Here is a 27,410-nt window from a genome sequence, read left to right as displayed (position 1 = left end):
CATATAAAGAAAGGGAATTATTACTGTGGAGGCATTTTAGTAAGGAAATATTTATTTATTTGTTTTCACCTTTTAACAGAATTAAAAAAAAATATTCTGGTGGATTCCATCTTACATACTTTCTGTTTGTACTGGATTCTCACACCAAATACGTGTCACTTCTTTTTCGTAAAATTGTTTCACATTGAATCGCAATGAATGACCGTCATAAAAACAAGTAGCATGACAACACATTTATTTGGCCAGGGCCCCTCTTGAGATAAGGTCTGAATTTTTATCAAGACTGTAGTGATCAATGTTTCTGATTATGATAATCAAGAGACTATGTTTCAAAAGGACATAAACATTTAAACATGTTTATAGGATATTGTAAAGCATTTGACTCAGACTGTTGAAAATGGGGAAGGATAAAAGGACAATTTTGGCTCTTAATATTATGTACTATTGAAATATATGTAATACAGTTGTGCCCAGATTTTTCATGCAACACATATCCAAATAGCTGGTTTCATGGCAGTTCATTGTAAAGTGTATTCTTGTTTATTTATGAAGAATAAGTTGAACAAAATTTGCCTTGTCTAACTTTACATTAACATAAAAACCATCAAATGAGTGGATAAAGATTTCAACAAGGAAGTGTATGTTTTATTAGTCAATGTTCAATATTTAAAGTAGACAATTGAAGTAAGGGAAAGCTGCTTGTGACTTTATTTTTCAAAAAAATCTTTATTTACAAGTAGTTTCAGTTTAATGAGCAGCAGAAAGTAAGGTTTTAGTTATCTTTCATGTGTACTTTCCACAGCTTGTTTAAAAGTTTGTAAATATTTGCCAAGTGTGCCTAGGTGTATGTGTGTGTATGGATGTTCCTTATTAGGCAAACTTCCCTTATTGCGGTTAGCTATTTATTTTAATAAGAATGTGGACAAATTCCTATACTTCTCCATACTTTAGAGAGATCACTAGGGAGTAAAATGAGAAAGGATGTTTTGTATTTTGAGAAGATATGTACCATGCCAATTAGCCAAAGGCATAAAGTACAAGTTGGAAAAGTTCAGTTAAGCCTTACAATCAACCAGGAAACCAAAGGGACTAAGCTATATGGATACATTACATGTAGAGTTGTTAAACTGAGACCTACACTTTGGGCCATATTGAAACACATATTTAGCATAGTGTTTGGCTTGAAACTCATCAGACCTTCCTTTTCAGTAAATGTTTCAGAATATCTGATTGGCCTTTTCAACCTTCCAGATTCTGAGCATGGGATATTTCCAGTTGAACTAAGAAAGGTGCTTCTTTTTATTAATTAATTTAGCTATTGAATTAAACAGATGGATTCTTAAGGTGTGGTTGTAAGTCCCTTCCAGGGAGAACTCCTCCTGCCCCACAATTAAATTGAATAGCCATCTGGATCAAATGCACTGGAGGCTCTAAATCCAGTTTGTTCTTGGGTCTTTGTTATTAGCCTCTTGCATGGCAATGATTTGGGCAATTTGTGAGCTAGGTTCAAAGGTCCTTTTAAACACTGCAAGCCTGTAATTTAATATATGGGATTAAGAACATGGCTGAATTTCTCTTTGTTTAAATTATATTAAAAGGAAATAAGAAAATTTCTATCTATATCATCAAGATAAAATAAAATTCATTGTTCTAAATATTGGAGCTTGGAGTGGTTCGTCTCTGTGAGATAATCTCCTCATTGATAATAGAACTTAAAGAAAGAATCTGTAATGTACCTTTCAATTCTAATTTCATCGAGTCTATCAGAGTCTATCAAAGGTTAAAGTCACCAAAGGGAAGGAGATTGCTACAAATTCTTACTTGCAAGGAAAATTTTCAAGCCTAGATTCCAAACTTTTAAAATATTTTTCAGCACCACAGAGGGAGATGAAAAAGAGACCTAATGTAATTTAAAAAGAGGGAAACAATACATGCACACCTATGTTCATTGCAATATTATTTACAATAGACAATGGAAGCAGCCCAAGTTTATATCAGTAGATTAGTGTATAAAAAAGTTATACATTTACACAATGGAATATTATTCAGCCATAAAAAAATCTTAATCTTTGAAACAGAATGGATAGATCTAGAGAGTATTATGCTAAGTGAAAAAACTCAGCCAGGGAAAGACAAGTACCATAGGATTTCATATATATGTCGGATTTAAATGAACAAAATAAATGAACAAACAAAATAGAAACACTCACACATGCAAAGAACAGAGTGACATTTATCAGAGCAGGTCTGGATGAAAAAGGGAAGGGATTAAGCAGATAAAAAAACTCTCATATAAAGACAACAGTATGGTGATTACCAGAGGGAAAGGGGTGGGAGGTAGAAAAGGGTAAAGGCAGGATAAATGGTGATGGAAGGTGACTGGACTTGGGATAATGAACATATAATAAAATATGTGGCTATTATGTTATAGAACTGTACAACTGAAACCTATATACTTTTATTAATCAACATCACCCCAATAAATTCAATAAAAATAAAATAAAATAAGAAGAACAAAGGCTGAAGCACAAGCAAAGAGGGATTCAGAGCTACTGAGCTCAGTGTCAGGAGTATGAATCACATTTATGCTGATTTCTTATTTATTTCTATGTTGAATCTTGAAAGAAGCCAGCTACCTTATGTGGTTGTTTCCTTCTGCTTCTAAACTCTCTCTCTCACTCACACTCGCTCTCACACTCACACACACACACACACACACACACACACACACACACCTAAGCTCCTATCTAAGCTCCTACCCCTTAGAAGGTGGGGAGAAGTTAAATTTTGCTCTTTAAAGTGCTCTGTAACTGAATTATTACAGAATATTTCAGATTATAGGATGAATTTAAAAATCTTCCTGTAATGATGTACAAAAATAAACACAAATTAGTGTTGATGGTTTTATTTTCTGTTTATCTTAGGGATCTGGGTAATCAAAATAGTAAGAAAGAGATACCATAAGAATAGTCTAGCAGAAATTTTTCTTTATTGAAAAACTTCTACTCATTCTTGTCATATCCTTATTTTATAAGGTTGAATTAACAATATTTTGTAAAAGCTTAAAATTGTGATAGAACCTATACTAATAAAAGGGTAATATGCTAATTAGACTGGATGTCTTCCGGACATCCTTCCAGACAAAGCCCCGGTGTCAAGGGCTGAGGCAGAGGTGGTTGGGGCAATTAGGCCAGCAGGAGAGAGCAGTTAGGGGTGATCAGGCTGGCAGGGTGAGAAGTTAGGGGCATCAGGCATGCAGGCAGAGGTGTTAGGGGTGATCAGGCAGGCAGGCAGGTAAGCAGTTAAGAGCCAGTCGTCCCACATTGTGAGAGGGATGTCCCAGATTGGAGAGAGTGCAGTCCGGGCTGAGGGACTCCCCAGACCCCCTCTGTGCACGCATGTCATGCCCTGGGCCTCTAGTCCTACCTAATAATAGAGTAATATGCAAATTGACCATGACTTTGCTATGCCTAAGCCTCGCCCACCAGCCAAGCCACGCCCACCAGCCAATCAGGAGCAGATATGCAAATAAACCCAACCAAGATGGCTACAGCCACCGAGAACAGGAGGGAGGCTTGGGTTTCCACGGTAACAAAAGAAGCCATCCTGTTGCCGGCCTAAGCCTCCACTCAAGCCTACAAAGTTTCAATTATAGAAGGTGAATTAACTCCAACAGAAATTGCTGCTGCCCGAGGAGCAAGCAGCAGGCTTGGCTTTGCTTCAGGATACAAAGTTTCAATTATAGAAGATAAATAAATTCCAGATACCAGGGCCTCCTCTTGGGTCTCCAGGGGGCATGGCCAGCCTGCAAACCACCACAGGCCCCTCGCTCAGGCTGCCCCACACCCCAAGGGAACCCCCACCCTTCAGGGCAAACCAGTCAGCCCCCACCCATGGACGAGGCCTCTACCTAATAAAAGAGTAATATGCAGATTGACCATCACTGCAACACACACTATAGCTGTCCCCATGTGGTCAAAGATCCTGCCCCCATGTGGACACAAGATGGCCACCACAAGATGGCCAGCAGGGGAGGGCAGTTGGGTGGCACCAGGCCTGCAAGGGAGGGCAGTTGGAGGCGATCAACCCTGCAGGGGAGGGCAGTTAGGGGTGACCAGGCCAGCAGAGGAGGGAAGTTGGGGGCAAACAGACTGGCTGGGGAGCAGTTAGGCATCAATCAGGCTGGCAGCGGAGTGGTTAGGGGGTGATCAGGCTGGCAGGCAGAAGCGGTTAGGGGCAATCAGGAAAGCAGGCAGGTGATCAGTTGGGAGCCAGCATTCCTGGATTGTGAGAGGGATGTCCAACTGCCCGTTTAGGCCCGATCTGGTATTGGGCCTAAACGGGCAGTCGGACATCCCTCGAGGGGTCCCAGATTGGAGAGGGTGCAGGCTTGGCTCAGGGACATGCACCCCCTCCATGCATGAATTTTGTTCACCGGGACTCTAGTACTAATATAAGATCACAAAGAGCCATGTTTTGATATTATTGAATTTTAAGTTAAGAAGCAATAATTATAATGTGTCTATTTCTCTTTTCCTAAATTTATTTTCTTTAAATCATTTATTATCTTTATTTGCAAGTGGATTCCTATTATCAGTCTTTTGGTTTTAAAAAATACATATTTAAAAAATACATAGACAGGAAGGGAGAGGGAGAGAGATAGAAACACCAATGATGAGAGAGAATCATTGATCGGCTGCCTCCTGCATGTCCCCCACTGGGGATGGAGCCCACAACCCAGACATGTGCTCTGACCAGGAATTGAACCTTGACCTCCTGATTCATATGTCCACTCTTAACCACTGAGCCATGCCCACTGGGCTATTATCAGTATTGTTAATATGAAGAGTAATGTTTTATAAAATGTTTCCTATATATTATTCTATCAATTTTAAATATTGCCCTCCTCCACTTTATAAAACTACCATGAACTTAAATATTAATCCTTATTTAGTTGGAGTAAATAAATCTATTTTGATATCATCTATATATATAAAAGCCTAAGCAACCATTACGACTGAACAACCAGAATGACCAGAATGACCAGTAGACCAGTCGCTATGACAAACACTGACCACCAGGGGTCAGATGCTTGGCAGCATGGTGGCGAGCGAAGGAGGAGGGGGGGAGTCACGGAACTGTGTGTTGGTGCGGCTTCAGCATCCATTCCTTTCGCACCCAGTCCGGTGACTGTTGCCTCCTTTCCCAACCCAGCTGGGGACTTCAGGCCCTGGGCTGGGATGGGGAACCGGGGATGGGTGTCGGCGGACATGGCCCCTTTCAGGGCCAGTAGCCAACCTCCCATGCCCCATCCCTACCTCTGGCTGGCCAACCTCCCGCAGTGCCTCCCCATGGCCAGCAGGCCCTGATTGGCCCAGCCCCAATTAGCCTTGCCTTGATGGCCCTGATCACAGGCCAGGCCTAGGGACCCCACCCATTAACGAATTCATGCACCAGGCCTCTAGTGGTATAATAAAAATTGTTGTTACCTCACAAAGAACTATCATTCTGTATTCTTCTAAAAAAAACAAACAAAAGCCGAAACTGGTTTGGCTCAGTGGTTAGAGCGTCAGCCTGCGAACTGAAAGGTCCCAGGTTCGATTCCAGTCAAGGGCATGTACCCTGGTTGTGGGCACATCCCCAGTGGGGTGTGTGCAGGAGGCAGCTGATCGATGTTTCTCTCTCATCGATGTTTCTTGCTCTCTATCCCCTCCCTTCCTCTCTGTAAAAAATCAATAAAATATATTTAAAAACAAATAAACAAAAACAAACAAACAAAAAACATTTACTGTATGGAAAGTCCATCACTACACACCTGCACTCCCTCATATCTTAGGCTCATATAACTTTTCTTTTTACTTTGATACCAGTAAATTGGGCATATGATAAACTAATATGTTATTCTCTAATAAGTTAGTTTTAGCACTATGTATTTGGCACTCTTTCATAACTCCCAAAAATTTCTAACCAACTCAAAAAGTACACTGACTTATCTATTCTTAAGCATGAATTACCTAGAATGAAAATGAAACTAATCATTTTCCTTTCCTGAAGTCTTTCAGTTCAATCTGGAAACATAAAAGACTCATCTTTAAATCCAAGTGAACACATCTAAAACAGAACCTCTTTCATTATGTTTGGAATTTAAAATATTTTTAGACAATCTATTTTTGTGTATTGAGAAATATTTAGTTTTTGTTTCTCTTTAAAATATGAATAGAATTAAGTGAAATATTTTAAAAGTCTCAGGGATTTTATAACAACAAATAATGTAATGAACTACAAAATAATTGTCTTACATAAAAACATAGAATGCATAATTCTGATTAACCATCGCACTGAAAATTTCTGATATCGTATTTCTTGAAATATGTTTGGACAGAAGTTAGTATCTCTTTTTAAATGTCTAAGGACTTACAAAGGCCTGTATTGCCTGCATGCATTTATTTAAAATGCAGAATTAAGTTGCAATGAACAATGCCTACTGGCATTAATAGAGCTTTGCCCAAGCAATATAGCATATAATCCTTTTGTAATTTAAAACCTTTCAATGTATTATTGCTCTGTGAAATGGCTTTACAGTAAGGTAATAATACAAGGAAGGGAACAATGGAGAAATTGTAAAGTATAGAACATTAGTGTTTGAAGTATACTTTCTGAGGGATTTTATTTCTATGCATGCCTATAGTAACTGGGTCAAAAGAGGTGCATAAAACTAGTATACCATCCATGAACCGTTTAAGGAAAATGTAATGTGCACAGAGCAGCTAGGATTTGTGGTCCTCATAAAGACAGTTTTGCATTGCTCTTCCTTGGTGAGTAATGACCTAAAATTTTATCCAGTTTACCTATATTAAGTTAGAGAACTTAGTAGTAATTTCTTATGAAGGAATTTATGTCTGGGTGTGAGGAAATATGTGGCCTTACACATGTAGTTATGCATTTAGTAAGATTCTGTTCATCTTTATGCACCCGCCACCCCAGAGCCTCTACCTTGATATATGGTGCTACTATTAAATCCTTAATTGAATTATTCCAAATCCTACACGAATTCAAACTTACTTTTTCCTTTCTCCCCACTCTAATTAAATATTTTATTGAGAGAAGGAGGCAAAATTCAGCCTAATATAAGCATTTTCAAAAATGGAATAATTATTTTTGGAATACTAGTATATCTCTATTTCTATTTTTGACTTGTGAATAGTCCCTTAAGAAAAGCCTTGAAAGTCATTGCATAGGAGGAAAAGCAACTGAGCAAGCATTCTCAGGAAATGGACACCATACAGAATTGCTAAAACTTTGTAGTAACCAAAGATATTTATGGCAATAAATTGCTTTCAAATACCACTTAAGCAATAATACACAGAGAGAAAGCAATTTCTTGGTTATGGTACTTGGCATCTATACATTTCATTAAATTGTTACAATTGTTTGAAAAATGTCAGCCAGCCTATAATGGAGACCATTAAATTCTAGAGTAACGTATGCAAGAGGAATTCCTAACCAGAGATAAAGAAATAAATGTTTCATCTGGTACTTCAGCATGAACGGCTTACTGAATTTCTTCAGACATTAATTTCACATTTTTAGATATTTTTTCAATTCTTTTTTTACTTAGATGTGTTAATATTTTTTCCTGATTATAAAGTAGTCCTAATATCTTAACTGTTTTAGAACACATCTGAAAGGTATGTCATGAGACAGTGAATTGAGGTAAATGTTATACTAGTGCTTTAAAAGTGACCTACTTGCAACAACAAAGGGCACAGTAGGAAATACAACTTAGTAGCTGTTAATATCACTTGATCATGCAGAACTATAATTGAGGAACGCCAATTGGTCTATTAAATGGCCAGTGCCAAAACAGTATATAGCTTTTATCTTTTCATCAATCCCACATGGCACAGCCAGCTTCTCACTTGCATTGAGCAGTAGTGACTACCTTTATCTGGCTAGTCTCTCTGCAAACCTGGGATTAAAAGGGGAAGGCTTATTGCTATGAGGAGAAAGTGCTATGGTGGAAGGGAGGAAAGGAGGTATATTAGGGACATGAAAAAGGGGGAAGAAAAGGTCTCTGGACTGAAAGGATATCTGGAATGGAGATTGTGAGAAGGATGGAGGAGAATTTGCACCATGTGAGAAGGGATAGCAGTCAGTTCAGGGAATTTGGAAGCATATCTGGGTAAACTTATATACAAAGGTGTCTGCTGCCCTGGAAAAATCATGAGGGTGGACTTGGCAAAGTCTACAAGTAAGGAAAGGTTGCAGGTCCCAGAGGTTGAACAGGAGGAATTTTTTTCATATATGCAATAGGTAGATGCAAATGGATCCACTGAGGTAACATATCACTGTAAGGAAGTTTCTTCCTGAGATGAGTTTCTAAGGGTCCAGTCGGAGAAACAAAGCATGATGGCTAAACCCACTGCTTTCTTTGATGTTGCTGCTACAAACACTGAATCTATGGTACTACTGGATTTTATTTTTGTGATAGCACTTGTGATGAAAATGAAGGTCTTGGGAATGCTAATTTTGCCATGATTTTATCTGTTGGAGATGAAATGAAACAAAAAAGAAAACAGGTACAAAGAATTTTTCACACAGACAATTAGAAACCAAAACAATCTAGGTGAATATATCATTGTAAAAGTCTTGCATTTATTCATGTATTCTTCCATTTCACTTGGAATATTTAGAAAATACTCAGTAATGCTCCAGGCACTATATTTTATGCTGGAGATAAATTATCAACAGGATGATCCCTTTTCCTCATGAGGTGAAAGAAAATAGAACTATATGTACAGGAAGTAGAGGATAACCTTTTAGCTGTAGTACTATAAAAGAAAAGCAATCATGTCCCTCACCTGGCTTTAGAAAACCATAATCAACAGGAAGAGGAAGATTTACCTAGAACCAAGTCAGAAAGAACTTCACACCTATCTAAAACATTTATTTCCGAAGATGCACAATTATGGTTTACAAAGCCCTTTCATAACTATTATCAATAATCTCCTTGTTGTGGATGAAGCAGATTTTTAAAAATATATTTTTATTGATATTTTACAGAGAGGAAGAGATAGGGATAGAGAGTTAGAAACATCGATGAGAGAGAAACATCGATCAGCTGCCTCCTGCACACCCCCTACTGGGGATGTGCCTGCAACCAAGGTACATGCCCTTGACTGGAATGGAATCGAACCTGGGACCTTTCAGTCCGCAGGCCGACGCTCTATCCACTGAGCCAAACCGGTTTCGGCTGAAGCAGATTTTTAAAAATATGTTTTTATTGATATTAGAGAGAGAGGAAGGAAGAGTGATAAATAGAAACATCAATGAGAGAGAAATATCAATCGGCTGCCTTTTGCATGCCCGTTTTGGGAATTGAGCCTGCAGTCAGGGTTTGTGTCCTGACCAGGAATCAAACTGGTGACCTCTTGGTTCATGGGTATAGGCTCAACCACTGACCCACACCAGCCAGACTATGAAGCAGATTTTTAACAAAATCATGCTAAATCTTCTTCTATGTACTTACTTGTTTTCAGGTATTTGAAAAATTTGAAGACAGTTAAGAGAAATAAGAAAAATACTTGTCCCTGGTACCCTAAATTAACATATACTAATATTTATGTCTTCAATTTTTAAAGAAAAAGTATTCTTGTTTTTAGAGAAGCGAGGCAAAACAACTAAAAAACAAAGACTTTCTGTATACTATAGATACAATTGATATTTCTTTAAAATCCTTTTGCAGTTCCCCTCCTTTTTCTCATTCTACTTTAATAATCTCTATCTTGAAATTTATATGCATTTTAGTACTCTATATTTCTGTGATTTGACTAGCTATTTATATGGAATTGGTTTTAAAATATATATTGCATCTTCATTTTGAGTCAAAATATATATTACCCATGCTGAATGCCTACATGTTCAACAAAATCTAATGGGAATTTTCACTTTGTTTTGCAAATATATTTAATGATGACAGAAAAATAAACCAATGGAGAAGGATATTTATATAATAAAAGCCTAAGTGACCATTATGGCAGAATGACCAGAACAACCGGTTGCTATGATGCGCACTGACCACCAGGGGGCAGACGCTCAATGCAGGAGCTGCCCCCTGAATGCAGGAGCTGCCCCCTGGTGATCAGTGTGCTCCCACAGGGGGAGCGCAGCTCAGACAGAAACCAGGCTCACAGCTGGCGAGTGCATTGGTGGTGGCGGGAACCTCATCTGCTTCCACAGCAGCACTAAGGAGCAGCGAGCAGGTGGGCAGTAAGGAGTGAGGGGTCCTGGACTGCGAGAGAGTGCAGGCCAGGCTGAGGACCTCCCCCCACCCCCCCAGTGCAGAATATTGTGTACTGGGCCTCTAGTAGAAGATATTAAAGAGATGGCTGTAGATACAGACTCAAGGCTTCCCGATTTGAGACAGACTAAGTTTTAGGACACTAAATTATTAGAACAAATTTTTAGAAATGATAAGAACCTTCTAAATGAATCCCTTAAAATATAAGCTTTATCAGTTTCTAGAAGCATTAAAATAATATATGCTTCAAGATAAACATGTGTAGGAATGTTCTAAGAGTTCTGCCCTTGTCTGCTTATAAGTGAGATATTGTCCATGTGTCTAATTGAGAATGTATTTTAAAGTCAGGGACCATTGGAGAACATACTTTCTGAGAAAATGCTCAGGCCTCATCTGCTTCAGGCTTCTCAATTTTAACAATAACAACGCAAACAGTAAAACTATTCCATAAAGAGAACATGAGAGGTAAGAAAAAACCCATTAGTTTATGTTGCCCAGGAAAAGAAATGACATAAGTGATCCAGAAGGAAGAAGTTATCAGGGTATAAAGCAAGATGAGGACTGAGAATTGACCTTTGAGATGCTAATGTGGACATCATTGGTGATCAGGATAGAGCAGTATCAGGGGCATAGAGATGGTGAGAATTTGATACATGTGGGCTCTCCAAAGTGATGTATGGAGAGACCTTACAGACAGCAAGTACAGACAGCTCTTTAAAGTAGCTTCTTCCTGTAAATGTGAATTTCTTATCAATCTCCAGGGCTTTTGTATCAAAAGTTTTACAACTCTTGATAAAAGGACTTCTTAGCTTCTTAAAATGGGTAGAAAAAAAATTTTCAGATGGAGTAGTTAACAACTAGAATTGTTATTTACTAGAAAATGTAGAACAAAAAATGCAAGACTACTGCCTCTATAATGATTGCACACAATTTATAACAGTGCTATTAATTCTTAGCAAACAACATTGATTTGTAAGAAGGTAGAAGGAGGAGTAGAATAACAGGGCATATTGCTGCTATAAACTGGGTGGAAAATGTAAAGAACAAACACCTTTTTAGCAAAGAAAACAGCGGTGTCATTTATTTTTGTGATTATTTTCATAATACTTTTGTTGCTTTTGCTACTGTTGATATTTTTCTCTTGATATCATGGCTGTGAAATGCTTTCTTAGAATTCTGTGTCAAAAATGAAAGAGCTAATATTCCTGGTAATGAGGCAGGTTTGAGCAGGTATTTCTATAGGTAGTTAAGGACAATCTCTCAGGAACTGCAATGGATGTTATGGGGGAGAAAAGACATATCCATGCATTTAAATAACGACTGTTAATTGTAGGTAATGGAAAACTTCAAAATGATTTTAAAGAAAGAACAAATGTATTTACAGTGAATTCCTTTTTTTAAAAAAAAATCCCCACCAAGAATATACTTTACTGATTATTTTAGAGAAGGAAGGAGAGAGAGATGAAAACATCTATGTATGAAACATCCATCAGTTGCCTCCTGTAGGAGCCCCCAATCTAGGTATGTGTCCTGATTGGGAATCAATTGGATGGCAAAATTTTGGTGCACAGAACAACGTGCCAACCAACTGAGCCACACAGGGCAGGGCTACAGTGATTACTATTTAACATGACTGCTGTTATTGAGTTCTGGACCTCTCAAGTTTGATTTACATGTGTTTTCTGCAATATTAAATCTGATTAAGTAAATCTAGCTTAACTATAATTTATTATATAATTATTCATATCGAACTTGGCAAACAAATAATTTTTAGTTGGTGAAATATTGTTGAGATGGAGGGACTTGCCCGAGTTCCACAGAAGTATTTCAAATGCACTCATTTTGCTTATATTGTAATTCCCTAAGTAGGTTAGGAGAGAGGGAATGATACTAAAACTCATCCTTGGTACCTCCACTGTTTATAAAGCACCTTTATTTGGAAGTCATTAGTTGGTAGTCATTCCTTATATTACATCTAATTCTGTAATTTTTTGTCATTGGGTCTACTGTCAAATTTAATGCATCAATAACTTCTGTCCCCATTCTCAAATTTATCATCACAATTTTTACGGTTAAAGCAATGTCAAACTCACAGGCCAAATCATGAGAATTCATATCTACTAGTCTTTGCATATGCTGTTCCTTCTGGCATGGATTCATGCAGAGCATGATTCCCTTCCCGGCCCATCTTTGAAGACTCTGCTCGTGTCACGCCCAGGAGTCCAGTCATTCCTTCTTCTCTGCCCCTTAGCTACCGGTGCATACCTTTTTACAGTTTTACATAGTGTAGTGTTGTTTGTTTCTATATATGGTTTCACTGTTAGAGTGAGGGTATTACAAATAGTAAATGCCATATCTGGGTGAACCAATAAAATTTTGAAACATTGAATGTACTCGGCAAAAATGACTAATAAAAAATGAATAAACAGAGTGTAATATGTAAATAAATGAGCAAATTAATGGACCCATAAGGGGGATATGGCAGAAGAGTAATTGCCTAAGTCTTGTCACTTAGGGTGCATTTCCCTGGCAAATTTTTTCACAAAGGGCATTAGATACATCTGAACCTTTGTCTTTTCCACCTATTAAAGAAGGATCATGTTTTCTACCTCTCTGCAGAGGGTTCTTGTAGATAATATATAAAATCTTGTATTTGCAGGTATAAAGTATTGGAATATAGTGGGGGGTTTTCAGATTCAGAGGCATTATGATATGTCCATGAAAAAAATAGCACCTAGTCCATAATGGGTTAAATAAGGAAAAGGAAGAAGTGAGGCCAAAATTTACTATTAATATCCTGAGGGCCAGTCGAAGAGATGTTAACCTTAACCCAGGGATCTCAACTCTGACTGCACATTAGAATTGCCTGGATATTTAAAAACTATTTTTGCCTTAGCTATAAATTTCTCCAGTGTGAGTTGGGGTTTAGTCATGAACATTTTTTTGGAACTCCCCAGGTAATTCTAATACAGCCAGGGTGCGAGCCACTGCTGGGCCACAGAAATTGAGAAAATGTTTCTAGGGAGAATAACTGCATAATACATGAGATGTTTTTAAAAGATTAATCAGCATGAATAGATATGAGGAGAGGCTAGGGACAGGAATTGAATGATTAAAATGTCTAGGAACATCACAGATGAAAATAACTGTTTTAAGATCTAAACTTCTTTTTTTTTTAGAAAGCTAAGGAAGCCAGTGATGAGAAATATCAGAAAGGCCTTCATAATTAACAGTGAAGTGGTTTAGACAAGCTTAGTGTCATTCTAAGAATTAATATTGGCAGAGCAGCATTTTACAAACTACATCTAAAAGTTGCTTAGGTTGCAAGCAGAGGTTAAAATGACAATTGCCATCAGTTTAGTTACCCATAAAGAGTTCCTAGGGGAGGTAAGTTTTGAACAGGATTGATGGATATTGTTTGTGGAGAGGACAGGCATAAAATAACTTTTCATGCCCAAAGTTTCTAATATAGTTTTGGGTTTGAAAGTCATGGCTTCCTAGTCTTCCATATTGCTCCCTCTCTTAAACAAACAAACAAACAAACAAACAAAAATACATGGTAATTGATATATTCAAAATGTAATGAAGAATATCCTGAAAATCGTTTTAATTTCTTTGCCCCTTTTATGGCTTTAAAATTATTTCAAAATAATTACAAAACACTTAAAAATGTAATGCATTTAAAAATGTATTTAAATATGTAAAATGGTAGTCTTTAAATAAGAATATACCAAACTCAATGTATTAAAGTCTACAACTTATTATAAAACATCTTTGTTAGCTATTTTATAACAAATTGTTCTTTGGGAAAGTTAAATTTCATTAGTGGATAGAAAATGCGACATACTAGTTTGAAAAAATATTGTTTTTCCTACTTATGCCATAAAATTCTGTGTGCTTGTTGTAGTCTTATGGGAGAGGAGTGGTTATATATCAATGATGAATCCATTGTGGAAGCACTACAATATGTTTTATTAAAGAAATCTTAGAAATACCAATGTGATGTTTAATAAACGGTCAGACAGCAATGCTTATAAATACTTGTCTTGAATCTAACAAGAGATTTAAGGAAGAAGGAAGTAGGATAATAGAAAGTACATATCTTATTTTTACATAAAAACTCATGAGGAATATTGAAAAGAGCCATTTTAGTATTTTAACAGAGAAAGGCCAACTCATAATTTAATAGCTTATGTTTTAAAATTCACATTTATTTCCAAATGAATTATTTTAGTTAACCTGTGTTTAAATATATCTTTGGTTCAGAAAAAAGTGAAGTAATATTTTAAGACCTTAAACGTTTTAGTTTTTCATTTTTATCTATTTCAAATGCATCATTTATAAAGGCCATGCACGTGGTAGATAAGGTATGGAATGTGATCACAGAAAGCTGGGTAGCAGCCCAACTTTGTTAAAATATTTTTATGCTTTATTTTCCTCATCTGTAAGTGGAAATAATATTCATGTCACAGGTTAACATGTTTCATATATATATATATATATACATACATATATATATATATATTATAGAGAGAGGGGGGGATAAATCACTCACACATAGTAATGTGTGGGGTATTAATGACTTTAGCTGTTAAATATAAGTTTTAGCTATTAAAATCATAAGCATAATAAATCAATATTGCTTTAAAAATAAAATTTTATTTTTATTCATCCTTGGTTTATTTTTTATCTCTTTTATAAAAGCTCAATATCATTGCATGTACCTATGAGTGTAGAGTCAATCTGTGTTAATTCAAATTGTATTTCTTAATTAGTTTCTTAGCAAACAACCATGTCTCTCAATAGACACTCTAAATGTGGAGTAGTTTGTCACAATTATTTGGTAATCTCTTTCAGTGTAACTCACACAGCAAAAGTGACAATATTCCTGTCACTCCTCAGAAATGTCCCAGCTCTGCGGGTTTCCACATGCAGGAGAATGAAGAAAACCATTACGAGGTATGCCACATCTCCATAGAGACCATGCTAGTACTGAGGAACTTGCATTTGCATAGTGATTTTAAATACTATAAGTAAACTATTATAAATATGTTCTTTGCTGACCTTTTTAAGTTCATATTTTTATACTAATACATTTTTAACAACTTTAAGTAAACAATTTTAGGGGGATAAAAAGCGAACAATAATCTTTTTATTCTTTGGTAATGGCCCAACTATTAAATATAGTATAGTGTTCTTGTCATTGGATGCAAAATGTTGATTTTTACCTGTTTTAGAGAAAGTAATAGGAAAAGTTTTTTCTGTTATATTTTTTAACTAATTCATCTTTATTACTTGAGTTAAAAGATACATCTTTAGTTGAAAGATTGATTTACTTCATCTCCTACACTCAAAGAAGATGGAAAAGACAATGGTGTTTAAAATAAACAAGCTGAATTGGAATTTTCATTAATATTTTCCTTTACTTTTTTCTCAGCTTGAACATTTATTTCTTTGTATTTTGAATTTAAAAGAAGAGTCTTTGCTTTTCTTATTTTTACAAGAGTCTAGTCACTGTAAAATGTAGACTTCCTTTCTTCCTTCCTCTCTCTTTCTCTCTCCCCTTCCTTCCTTCCTTCCTTCCTTCCTTCCTTCCTTCCTTCCTTCCTTCCTTCCTTCCTTCCTTTCTTCCTTCCTTTCTTCCTTCCTTCCTTCTTCCCTTCTTCCTTTTGTTCTTTCTTACTTTCTGTTGGGAGAGCTATTCCAGTACCAGTTATTCTAACATGGCTGGATGGAGAAATCTGTTACCTTTCATTAAAAAAAAGTGCTATAAAACACATAACATTTACCATTGTAATCATTTTTAAGTGTAAAGTTCAGAAAGGTTAAGTTATTGTGCAATAAAAGATCTGTATTTGTAGGAAATGTGTTTTAAGACTTAACTATAATATTAATGCATACATTTTTGTTTCACTTATTTTCCACAGCCATAACAGCATGTAGACAGGTGGATAGATAGGTAGGTAGACATATAGATGATAGATAGATAGATAGATAGATAGATAGATAGATAGATAGATGATAGATAGATAGATGATAGCGAGATAGATATGTATGTGTGTATTAATGTATATTCTAGTTTCTCATTGAAGTTAGGTTTTTTTTCCCATTCTCTTAAAGTTATAGAAAATATTTTTATTATTAGTAGTAGAAAAGCATTTTTTTGTACTTGTTTTTGCCAAGTATAGGGATCTATCATTTTCAGAAGCATTGATAGTAATGTAAGTTTGACACACTATTTTGATTAACACAAATTTTATTGATAGGAAACTTCTTTATGTTCAATCCATTAATTGATGTAGAAAAAGGCAAAGTGATAATTTGGACAGTTTTATCTGCTAATTTGTCATCCACATATTTTTCTTTATGTTTATATGGATCTAGATATTCAAAAAAAATCCTTCTGAGCTACAGCATATATTCATTTTCTTATTTTGGTTTTATTTTTGTCTTTATCTCTCTTTTTCCAAAGTCTTACTCACATGACAGTTGAGAGAATAAGCATAATTTTTTAGCCCTTTAGGATTTTTCATCATCACCACGTATGTTTTAAGTGTCTAGAAGACAGGAGTTTCTTCCATTAGTCACCCTTAATTCATCCAATAATAATGCAATAACCCTTAGTCTGTGCAATAATAAATAAGTTTTATTCATAAATAAAGAGTCACATCAATCTTTACAAAGTCTACCCTGAATGTTCTGAAAGCCATTGAAATCCAAGTAGTTTTCAATTTCTAAGAATTATATTTTTATAACATATTCGTGCCTGTGTTTTTTTAGTAAAGAGGCTCTACTACCCAGACATCTGATTGCTCAAGGTGGGGTGGCTTTGGGAAAACTGTTTACTGAAGACTACCTTATTTTTTGTAGAGAATTTAAAAGGTCGATAATTAAAATAGTTTTCTAATAACCATGTGTTTTTATCCCTAGATATTATATAAATCCCAAAGCACACAACACAGTTTGTACAAGGTTTATTTAACTAAAGTTCTAGGAAATGTGGACAAGAAAAAAAATGATACTCAGAGCTATGGTATTAATTTACTAGTATATTATCATTCAAATGATCTAAGAACAATACAATTAAACCTACAGTGATATACTTCTAAATAAAGTAGACAAAATTATTTTAGAAATCTCTTATCCCATAAATTATCATTTAATCATAATTCAGACCCATTCTAGTCTGAATGATTTTAGACTAGGTCATCTATAAAGTCCTCTCTCTTTAGTGTTCTAAATAAAGTAGACAAAATTATTTTAGAAATCTCTTATCCCATAAATTATCATTTAATCATAATTCAGACCCATTCTAGTCTGAATGATTTTAGACTAGGTCATCTATAAAGTCCTCTCTCTTTAGTGTTCTAAATCAAGATGGTGACAACAACCAATACTTTTATAGCATGTACTTAGTGTCAGGGTCTATTTCAAACATCTAAAAAATTCTTTTTTTTTTTTTTTTTTTTTTTACTGATTTCATAGAAGGGAGAGGGAGAGAGAAATAGAAACATCAATGATGAGAGAAAATCATTGATTGGTTGCCTTATTCCCACCCCACACTGTGGATTTAGTCTGTAACCCAGGCATGTGCCCTGACTGGGAATTGAACAGTGACCTCCTGGTTCATTGGTTGACTCTCAACTACTGAGCCACACAGACTAGGCTATTTCAGACTTTTAATGTGCGTATTAGACCATCATTTACATTTTATCCTTGATCAGTTAAAATTGCTCCTAACCATAATATGACTAGTTTCTTAAGTATATGTTTTTTAAATGCAGAGCGATAATCTCTGATGTTTCTTATAAAATAAAAGTTAAGGACAGAAGTGATGCCATTTTTGGAGTTATATAAAGCATTCTAAGAGACAGAGGAGTTTAATATAAATGTTTAATATCTGCAGACCAGTAACAAAGTTTTAATAACCTGTTACTTAAAAGTTATTAATATAGTATTAATCATTCTTAAAAATTAATAACAAAAGGTAATTATAACCTATAAATTGGTGCCTGCAGTATGCTCTTATTATTTTTATTTTATTGAATAATGTGCTAAGCCTGGTTAATGAATTTATATTACTATTTTTTTTATTTTCTTACAATTTAGTCTTTTTTCCTTAAACAGCTTAATAAAGTAAAAAAGGAGGATGTTTGTTGTTTTACCATAACAATATTTAATTTTATAAAACTATACTGTTGTTTGAGTAGAAGATCACATTTTGTGTCAATTGATGTTGATTAATATGAATGAACTTATTAAATTTGTATTATGTCATTAGATACAAAATAAAACCAAGACTGATATGACTAGCAAGGTTTTAATCACTCTTAATTTATTATTCTTAGCATATCACTCTTAACTTAGATATAACAATTATTGCTTATGGAGAAATGTTAACATCAGGTATTGGGCAAATTTTGCTCCAGACATTATTCTAAGCACTTCATATGTATTATCAACCTTCATCTAATCTAAGATATTACTGAGTACCTCACTTAGGGCGGTAAACACACCATCCAATATACAGATGATGTACTGCATACCTGAAAATTATATATTTTTATTAAGCAATGTCACCCTGATAAACTCAATTTAGAAAACATGCTTTAATTCATGTATACAACTAGGAAAAAAATTTATATCAATTAAGCTCTGATAAGTTATTATTTTTGATTCCTCTGCTTTAAGATACGTTAAAATATAGGCAACATGTATGTTATCATTGTTAAAATATAGCTCATTTAATCCTGACAACAACTTCATTAGGTATTATTATTTTTTTTCCATTTTACAGATGGGAAACAGAGGCAAACAAAATTTACATAAACTGCCCAAATTCACCCAGATAATAATTAGTGGAGCTGAAATATAGACACAACAACATGGCTTCAGAAACTGCAAGGTTAACTACTCTGTGATAGTTTTTAAAAAATCACAGGCTCTTTATCAAGGACCATAGAGATTACATATTTATATAGCTGACACGTAACTTAAAGATGAGAAAGTTGGGGTAGCTTGCCCTAGGTCACAGAGCTAGCTAGTGATAGCCTACAACCAGATTCAGGTTTTCTGATTCTGGAGTAACTACCTTAGAAGTGCATTCAATTTTTCTAAACAAGTGTCTAAGAAAGTTGTTCAAATTTGAAATTTTTCTGAAGTTTGATTTTAAATTTAAGCTATCATGTTTAACTTTTCTCTTTCTGGCAGTCCTTCTGTCGTTGGGTACACAAAGCACCATAATGGTTAAAATAGAAGCAAAGAAATCAATAAGTGCACATTGTTTTCATACCATAGATGCATATTACCTTCACTACGCACCTGTGAGCTGTACATTTTATTGCCATTTATTTCTAATAGATTCAAATCACTTTACTCATTAGACAGCATAGAAAGTAAGCAGACAGAGCATTCAGTACTTATATTCTGCTGTCTGGAGTAAAATGTCTCACAGTTATTGGAATTCACACAAGACTGCATTTCAGTATGAGTAGCTGTTCCTTGACACTGTTTTTGATGCTTGAGGCAGAGTGTTTTTACAAAATGGTCTAGTGTTCAGTGTATGAATTTTTGAGATAAGAGTTTCTCCTTGTAGCAATGAAATCTGAAAATCAATGTCAGATGGAAATCTTAGCTCTAAAAGTTAGGGAGATTGGGGGAAGAGCTTTAAAATAAGTGTGAATGTCAGCCACCAGACTTGGAAAACGTGGCAGTTAACGCAAGTGTGAAATTCACGGGTGCAGATGGTGGATGAAGATAGCCCAGGACCGCTGCGCTAAGTCTCCAGACCCAAATTGGGAAAATCATTTTGATGAAGGAAATATTTCTGACCTTTTACAACAATTTACAACACAGGTTTTGCTGGATTCAGAAATTCTTAAGAAGTTATAGCTGATTTCACAAACATTCCAATAGTGGCACTTGATAAAAACATTTGATATAAAATATATCAAATGGAGAGTGAGAAGAGTGTGTCATAGAGAAAGGAACTAAATGTACAAAACCATTACTACTGCTGTGTCAGTTATTTCACATTTACAACCTTATTTAGGACAACAGTGTTCAGGTATTATTTCCCTCAACTAAAAATGAGATTATGGGTGTATCTTGAGCTTGGGCACACTAAGAGGTTTATGAATACACTGGGCTCAGTGTTTGTGATGTGACTTAGAACACCTCTGTTTTAGTTAACATTACCAAATGTGGTAAGAACAAAATGGTCACATTGTCTGGTACTTTCACAAAAAAAGGAGAGATGTAAAACCAAAACAATATTGCTTATATCTTACTTAATTTTATTTTGTTCTTTTTTTTTCCCTTTCCTGGTCTCCTTTCTGCACTTATCACTGATGAAACTTAATGTATGTTAATGGAAAAAAACCATTGAAACCTGTAAAGAATTTTAGTGAGTTTATTTGAGCCAAACTGTCGACATATGCCGGGAAGCAGAACCTCAATGAATTGAGATAATGCTCCGGAGAATGCAGGGTTACATCTATTTTTATACATTGAAATCAAAGGAAAGGGACGTAGGTGAGTTACATGAAATCCATTGGTGTTAGATTAGGGAGGTGGGACAAAGCAAAGCAGGGAAACCTCTGGGATAGGGTGAAAAGCGAAATGATGGACAAGGCTTCTCTTACAGAGATGGATACAGGATACTTTAACGTAATTAACAGTTGACAATTAACTTGATAACAATAACAATGAGGGAATGTCCCGGTGCCATTTGTTGTGCCCTGAGGGGTCCGGGGTAAAAAGGAAGTTACAAGTTACCCAGACATCTCACAGACATCTCACAGATATGTTATCTTAGAGGCAAAAAGGCAAACGGGCTCAGTAAAGAAGATCTAAGTTGATCTTTGTCAGGGAAGATATCGGACTAGGACATGACTACCCACTATAACCTGTTTGTAGTTAAATATTTAATTTTCAGACCATCTTTTGTGGTTACTTTAGGTCTCTGAGTTTTCAAGACTGCCACACAGGCCTCCCCTGAGCTTGTCAGGTTAGCAGGTGGCTTCTTTCGTTCACATGTAACTGACTAGTGAGGATCTAATTAAACAGGATTTAATATATTCATTTTACTATACATACTTGATTTTTTTTTTTGTTCCTGATGTATTATGTAGTGATATTACCCATTAACTTTTAATAAATAAATATATTCAGCCCTGGCCAGTTTGGCTCAGTGGATAGAGCGTCGCCCTTTGGACTGAAGGGTCCCAGGTTCGATTCTGGTCAAGGGCACATGCCCGGGTTGCGGGCTCGATCCCCAGTAGGGGGCAGCCGATCAATGATTCTCTCTCATCATTGATGTTTCTATCTCTCTCTACCTCTTCCTTCCTCTCTGAAATCAATAAAGAAATATATTTAAAAAAAATGTATTCAGTACTTAGAATAGGTATTGCAGTTGATATCACCATTTAAATTAAAATAATAGCTTTGCCATTTAGTTATAGTGTGTGTTATATTTGTGAGTAATAAAGGTTATTGATTTAATAGCTTTTCACTAATAATACTAAAGTAATGTACAAGCTAGTTTATTTTTGTTTTTTACTTCATAAGAACACATTTTTTCTAAACAAATGGGACTACATCAAACTAAAATATGTCTGCATAGTGAAGGAAATATATAAGGAACTCAAATAATACCAACCCCCCCCCACCCCCCACAACAATTCAGTTAAAGAATGGCTAGAGGACTTAGTCATTTTGTCAACAAAAAATATAGAAGACAAACTGACATATGAAAAGATGCTCTGCATCACTAATCATCAGAGAGATGCAAATTAAAACCACAATGAGATATCACCTTCCACCTGTCAGAAAGGCTATCATCAATAAATCTACAAATAACAAGTATTGGTGAGGATGTGGAGAAAAGGAAACCCTTGTGCACTCTTGGTGGGAATGCAGATTGATGCAGCTACTGTGGAAAGCAATACGAAGTTGCCTCCAAAATTATAAATAGAGCTGCCATACAATCAGCAATTCCACCCTTAGGTATTTATTTGAAGAAAATGAGAACACTAATTCAAAAAGGTATATGAACCCCTATGTTTATTGGAAAATTACCAGTGATGGCTAAGATATAGATGCAACCTAGATATTCATCACTATATGAAGATAAGGAAGAAATATTCTTCCACAATAAAAAGAATGAAATGTTTCCCTTTGCAATAACATGGATGAGCCTAGAGGGTAATGAGCTAAATGAAATGTCCGACAGAAACTTCCTTCCTTTCTTCCTTCCAAAATATCCTGCAAATATGTCAGAGACATTGTTATATTATATGCTAAATTCATCAAGCTGAGCATGCACACATGTTTCTTTGTGTCTCAGATGCTATAGTCTAAGGGTCATACTCTTATATTCAATGCTACTGTATAGTGTAAGCAGTGCTAAAGTAAGATGTGTTTAAGATTCAAAAAGAACACATAACAGTAGCAATTTAACCTAATAGAGGAGAATGATCACAATATTAACGTAAGACTTGAAGGAGCCTACTAGGTGAATGATCAGGAGTGGTGTGATATGTGGTGGTAGAAAAATGAGTAGATTTCGCAAGTAGACTGCATGTGTGAAGGCCAGGTGTTAGGAGACTGCATCATGGGGTTGAGAAATTTTCACTGGATATTTCTCTTTTCAATCAGAATTCTTTCCTGGTTTCATTATCAAGACCGCATCATGCTTCAAAATGAAAAACTTCAAACTTTACATTACTTGGTTGATGTGATATCTACATACATTTCTAATTATTGAGAACAATGACAGTATAATATTTCTCAAAGAGTGTTTAATATACTTGACTTTAAAATTTATAAAATGTAATTTTGAACTTAGATATGCATATTTATAGATATATTTTTTACAGATTTGGATTTTTATTTTTTTAAAATATATATTTTTATTGATTTCAGAGAGGAAGGAAGAGGGAGAGAGAGATAGAGACATCAATGATGAGAGAGAATCATTGATTGGCTGCCTCCTGCCCCCACTGGGGATTGAGCCTGCAACCCAGGCATGTGCCCTTGACTGGAATCAACCTGGGACCCTTCAGTCTGCAGGCCGATGCTCTATCCACCGAGTCAAACTGGCTAGGGAATAGATTTGGATTTTTCAATCAAATTTAATCTATAACAATTGCACATGTACTATATGTGAATATATAATTATTAGAGAAAAAAACAAAGCTGATGTAGGGTTGCATCTTTATGTAGATGTGTAAATCTGATTTTATAAATAATAATGACTAGCCCCTTATTATTAAAGAAAATACACATTACTATTTTCCAGAGGCTAAATAAATGTATTTGAATAATGAACTCCACTGGAAATTCATGGAGAAGTTTTCAGTTGAATTCCTTGTAGTCTAGCTTCAGATATAAATGAGCTGTCACGTTTTCTAACAGATCAATATTTTTGTTTCAATTAGTTAACCCTATATAAAGGGTGGTCATCACCTTCTTCTACTTTTTACTAAACATGTTCTGCAATTTCTTCCTCACCACAAAGCAAGTGGACTTGGTTCATTCCTAGGAAGAGCCGCATTGGACAGGTTTGCTGAGGGTGTCAGCAGTGGTCGCAGGCTTGATGGACATCACTAAAACGTGTTGTGGCCCAGCTCCTGCCAATTAGTGGTTTGAAGCCATGCTGTGTGCCACAGGCATAAGCTTGTCACCAAAAGACATCTTTGCCATTCAGAGTGACAGCTGTGATGCAGCTGTTTGTGGAGGGAATGGAGTGTACAGAGAGAGAGAGGGAAGAACCTTTTAAATAAGTGACAGCCATAGTGTCTTTAATGGAAAGATCCTGAAGATAATAAATCAAGCAAAATGTAGAATATAAAGAGGTGTAAATCAATTACCTGGTGAATCAGCATGGAATCCACACATGAAATGACAATAAATAATATCAGACTGTGAGAAAGAGAGAAAAATACAGCTTCCTCATAGTTCTTTATAACTCAACTGAATTGTATGTTCTTGTGACTAATACAGGCAGGCATTTGCTTATGGAACTAACATAGAAGTGTGAGGTTTTCAGTGGATCCTGCACATTTTTGGGTAATAATGAGGAAGAATGTTTCTTATTTAAACTCCTATAGAGTACATGGTCACAAAATTAATTGGGATGCTAAATATCACAGGATACTGAAGAGAATAAAAGTTGGGAGGAGTAAAAGTAATACCAATATATATGAAAGGAGTATAGAAATGGAAAATATAGAAACTTAATATAGGAAGTGATAACTTCTTTTTAGAAAAGTGTACTTATATTGAAATAATAATGAATAAAATTATTTTATACTCATTGATGATTGTGAATTAGGAGATCACTTTTAAATTACTATTTTAGGATTTGGAAATCCAAAAAAAGTCAAAGTATATATTGTTAGAAGACTATATTGACTAATTCAATTAAATCAATATTTTTCACATAAGCATTTCATATTATAAAATTCTCATTCTAATTTCCAAATATTCACCAAGAATATTTTATAAAGAATACCTAATATTTAATATAATAAATTGAATTGTCTGTATATATTGTAGGATTTGTAAATATGTTCTAAATTATGATGTAAGCTATAGAAATTCTGATAAAAGATTTAAATTTAAAATGGATTTTTTGATGTTTTGTATATTTGTATAATATAAATATCACTATTTTACTCTATAGACATACCATGATTTAAAGGAGGACTTATTAGATATTGTTTGGTATATCACCAAATTCTGGAAGGAAAGTTGGTGGACTTATAGCTACTCTTCTTATCTGTTCTGTAGTACATAAAATTGTGGATAGATACAAGAATGTTTTGCCTACTTAAACTGCTTTGAGACACTTTTTTATGCAAAAGAAAATAATACAAATAATAAAAAGTACATAATCTCATTTTTGACTTTATTTTAGATTTTATTCTAACTTTATATAATTTTGAGTTTTAAGAAGTTAAAACATTTACAAATAGAAGCATCATAGAATCTCTCTAATTATTGAGGAGGAGTTGCCTGAACTTACATTTTTTTCTTCTAGATAGTTCTAACAGTAAATGCCTGTGTGTTGTGTTGCATGCATTAAATATTGATTAAATACAGAATGAATTAAGTAGAGACCTCTTTCAATGTCATTTTACTTCTTCAATTTTAGAATTATAGGAAACCTAGAAGAGCAGTCAGTGACTACAGCATGTTATGAGTGACATAGATGGATTCTGGGCTCAAAACACCAGGAGAGCCATATTCAGCAGGTTAGGAATGGAATCTGAATTTTTGAAAAAGAAATTATGAATATCTAATGGGTTTTATGTGTAAGGTGAACAGGACGACTGAAGGCAGATTTTAAATAATGATCAGTAAATTAGGTCATTAATAAATTAGTGTCTTGCAATTTGAGGATCAGTACCAGCTTTTTCTTAATAGATAGGAAAAGAGCAGAATAGAAATAATTGTATAGAATTGAATAAATAGGTTACAACAGAATAGAATGAGGAGACAAAGAAAGGAGATCAAGAAGAAAAGAGAAGATAATAAAAATATTGGAGTGGATGGCATAAGGAGTCATTAAGTATTATTGTACGTATCTTTTATTTCAATTGTATATGTTTCTGTAAGTTTGAGTGTTTATACTGTGTCTCTGTGTAAAATGGATGGCTTATTATGGGTCACTGTCAAAGTTTGAAAGCCACTGTTCAAAAGTAGCTGACAGATACCACTTTTAATTCATTAATGACTTCAAAAATGTTTTGATTATATTAACTGAATGAACAACTCTTCCAGGTAAAATTTCCTGTAACTCTGGTTTATAGTTGAATAAAGGAAAGCAGAGAGAGGCAAACGACGTGCACACTGTTACACAGCAAATAAGAGGCTGTGGCAAGGTTCACATCCAGAGAATCTAGTATAGGTTGTGCTCTTAGCCACTGTTCTAACACTTCTGACAAAGATGGTGGCAGACCCAGGATTTGTGACCAGCCTCCTGACTCACAGTATAATATAGCACTCAGTCACTTCATCAGCTACTGCTCCTGTTAGCCTAAATCCCAATCACAGGTCAAAGTTTATTGGCCTCATGGATCATTTGGCCATAAAATGTTCCCTGAAAAAAAAAAAATATATATATATCTAGCTGAGTTTAAAAAGTTCTTTTCTCAGTAATGCATCTTGGTGATTTATAATAGGATTAATATATAACCGCACTTAGCCAATTTTAAGTGTACAACTATTAAAATATATTTTAACCCACTCACTGAAAAAATAATTTGACTATAAAATCATATTCAAAGAATACCTATTAATATATCCTATATAACTAAATTTGATAAATGCTGGCCTATGTCACCTATAGGCTAAAATTAATTTTCTAAAGTTAAAATTAATACTCTTAACATTTAAGTAAGACCTCAATTTTTTAAATATGATACATGTCATAAAATAAAACAAAACGATAAATGAACATGTGATGACAAAGCTTTGCATATGTGTATATTATCCACACACTTGTTATCAAAGTAAACATTTTATTTATTTGTTTGTTTATTTATTTATATTTATTTATTTATTAGTTAATCCTCACCCAAGGATATTTTTCCCATTGCTTTTTAGAGAGAGGGGAAGGGAGAACGGGAGGGGAAGTAAAAAATCCAGAAAGACATCAATTGGTTGCCTCCTGCACCCACCCTGACCTGAGCCAGTGATCAAACCTGCAACCCAGGTACATACCCTTGTCTGGGAATCCAATCCTTCAGGGCTAAACATATATTTTTTAATTGCTAAATCTACCTTGCTTTTTAGACAAAAGAATTGATGATATATGACTATATTTACATATGCATATTTTTCAAATAATGCATTTTAAAGAACATAAATTCACAGACTTTCTTATTAATGTTAAATTCCTGCTTCTTTTGTCATTGTTATTCATTCAATGTGTCTTCTTTCATTTTGTTTTTTATGTTTGCTTTTTAAGACAGTGTATGTACCTTATTACAAGTATGATACCTTCTTTTTTATTTCTGATAAGATGTTTTAAAATAAAAAATGAAATTAATTTTTTAAGTTTCTATGTACTTTACAAAATAATAAAAGCCAAAGTCAATGGTAT

General features: G+C 34.8%; 1 protein-coding gene across 1 annotated transcript in view; it reads left to right on the top strand.

Moving 5' to 3' along the window:
• Positions 1 to 27,410, top strand: part of PCDH9 (protocadherin 9) — a 381,383-nt gene that overhangs the window by 348,152 nt on the left and 5,821 nt on the right. Inside the window, exon 2 of the mRNA XM_054719840.1 lies at positions 15,203 to 15,259. Coding sequence (XP_054575815.1) covers positions 15,203 to 15,259 — 57 coding nt within the window. The remainder of the gene's footprint in view (positions 1 to 15,202; positions 15,260 to 27,410) is intronic.

The sequence above is a fragment of the Eptesicus fuscus genome, chromosome 8 (genome assembly GCF_027574615.1).
Source record: "Eptesicus fuscus isolate TK198812 chromosome 8, DD_ASM_mEF_20220401, whole genome shotgun sequence".
In the NCBI taxonomy this organism is placed as follows: domain Eukaryota; kingdom Metazoa; phylum Chordata; class Mammalia; order Chiroptera; family Vespertilionidae; genus Eptesicus; species Eptesicus fuscus.
This window is presented reverse-complemented; position numbering and strand designations above follow the sequence as displayed.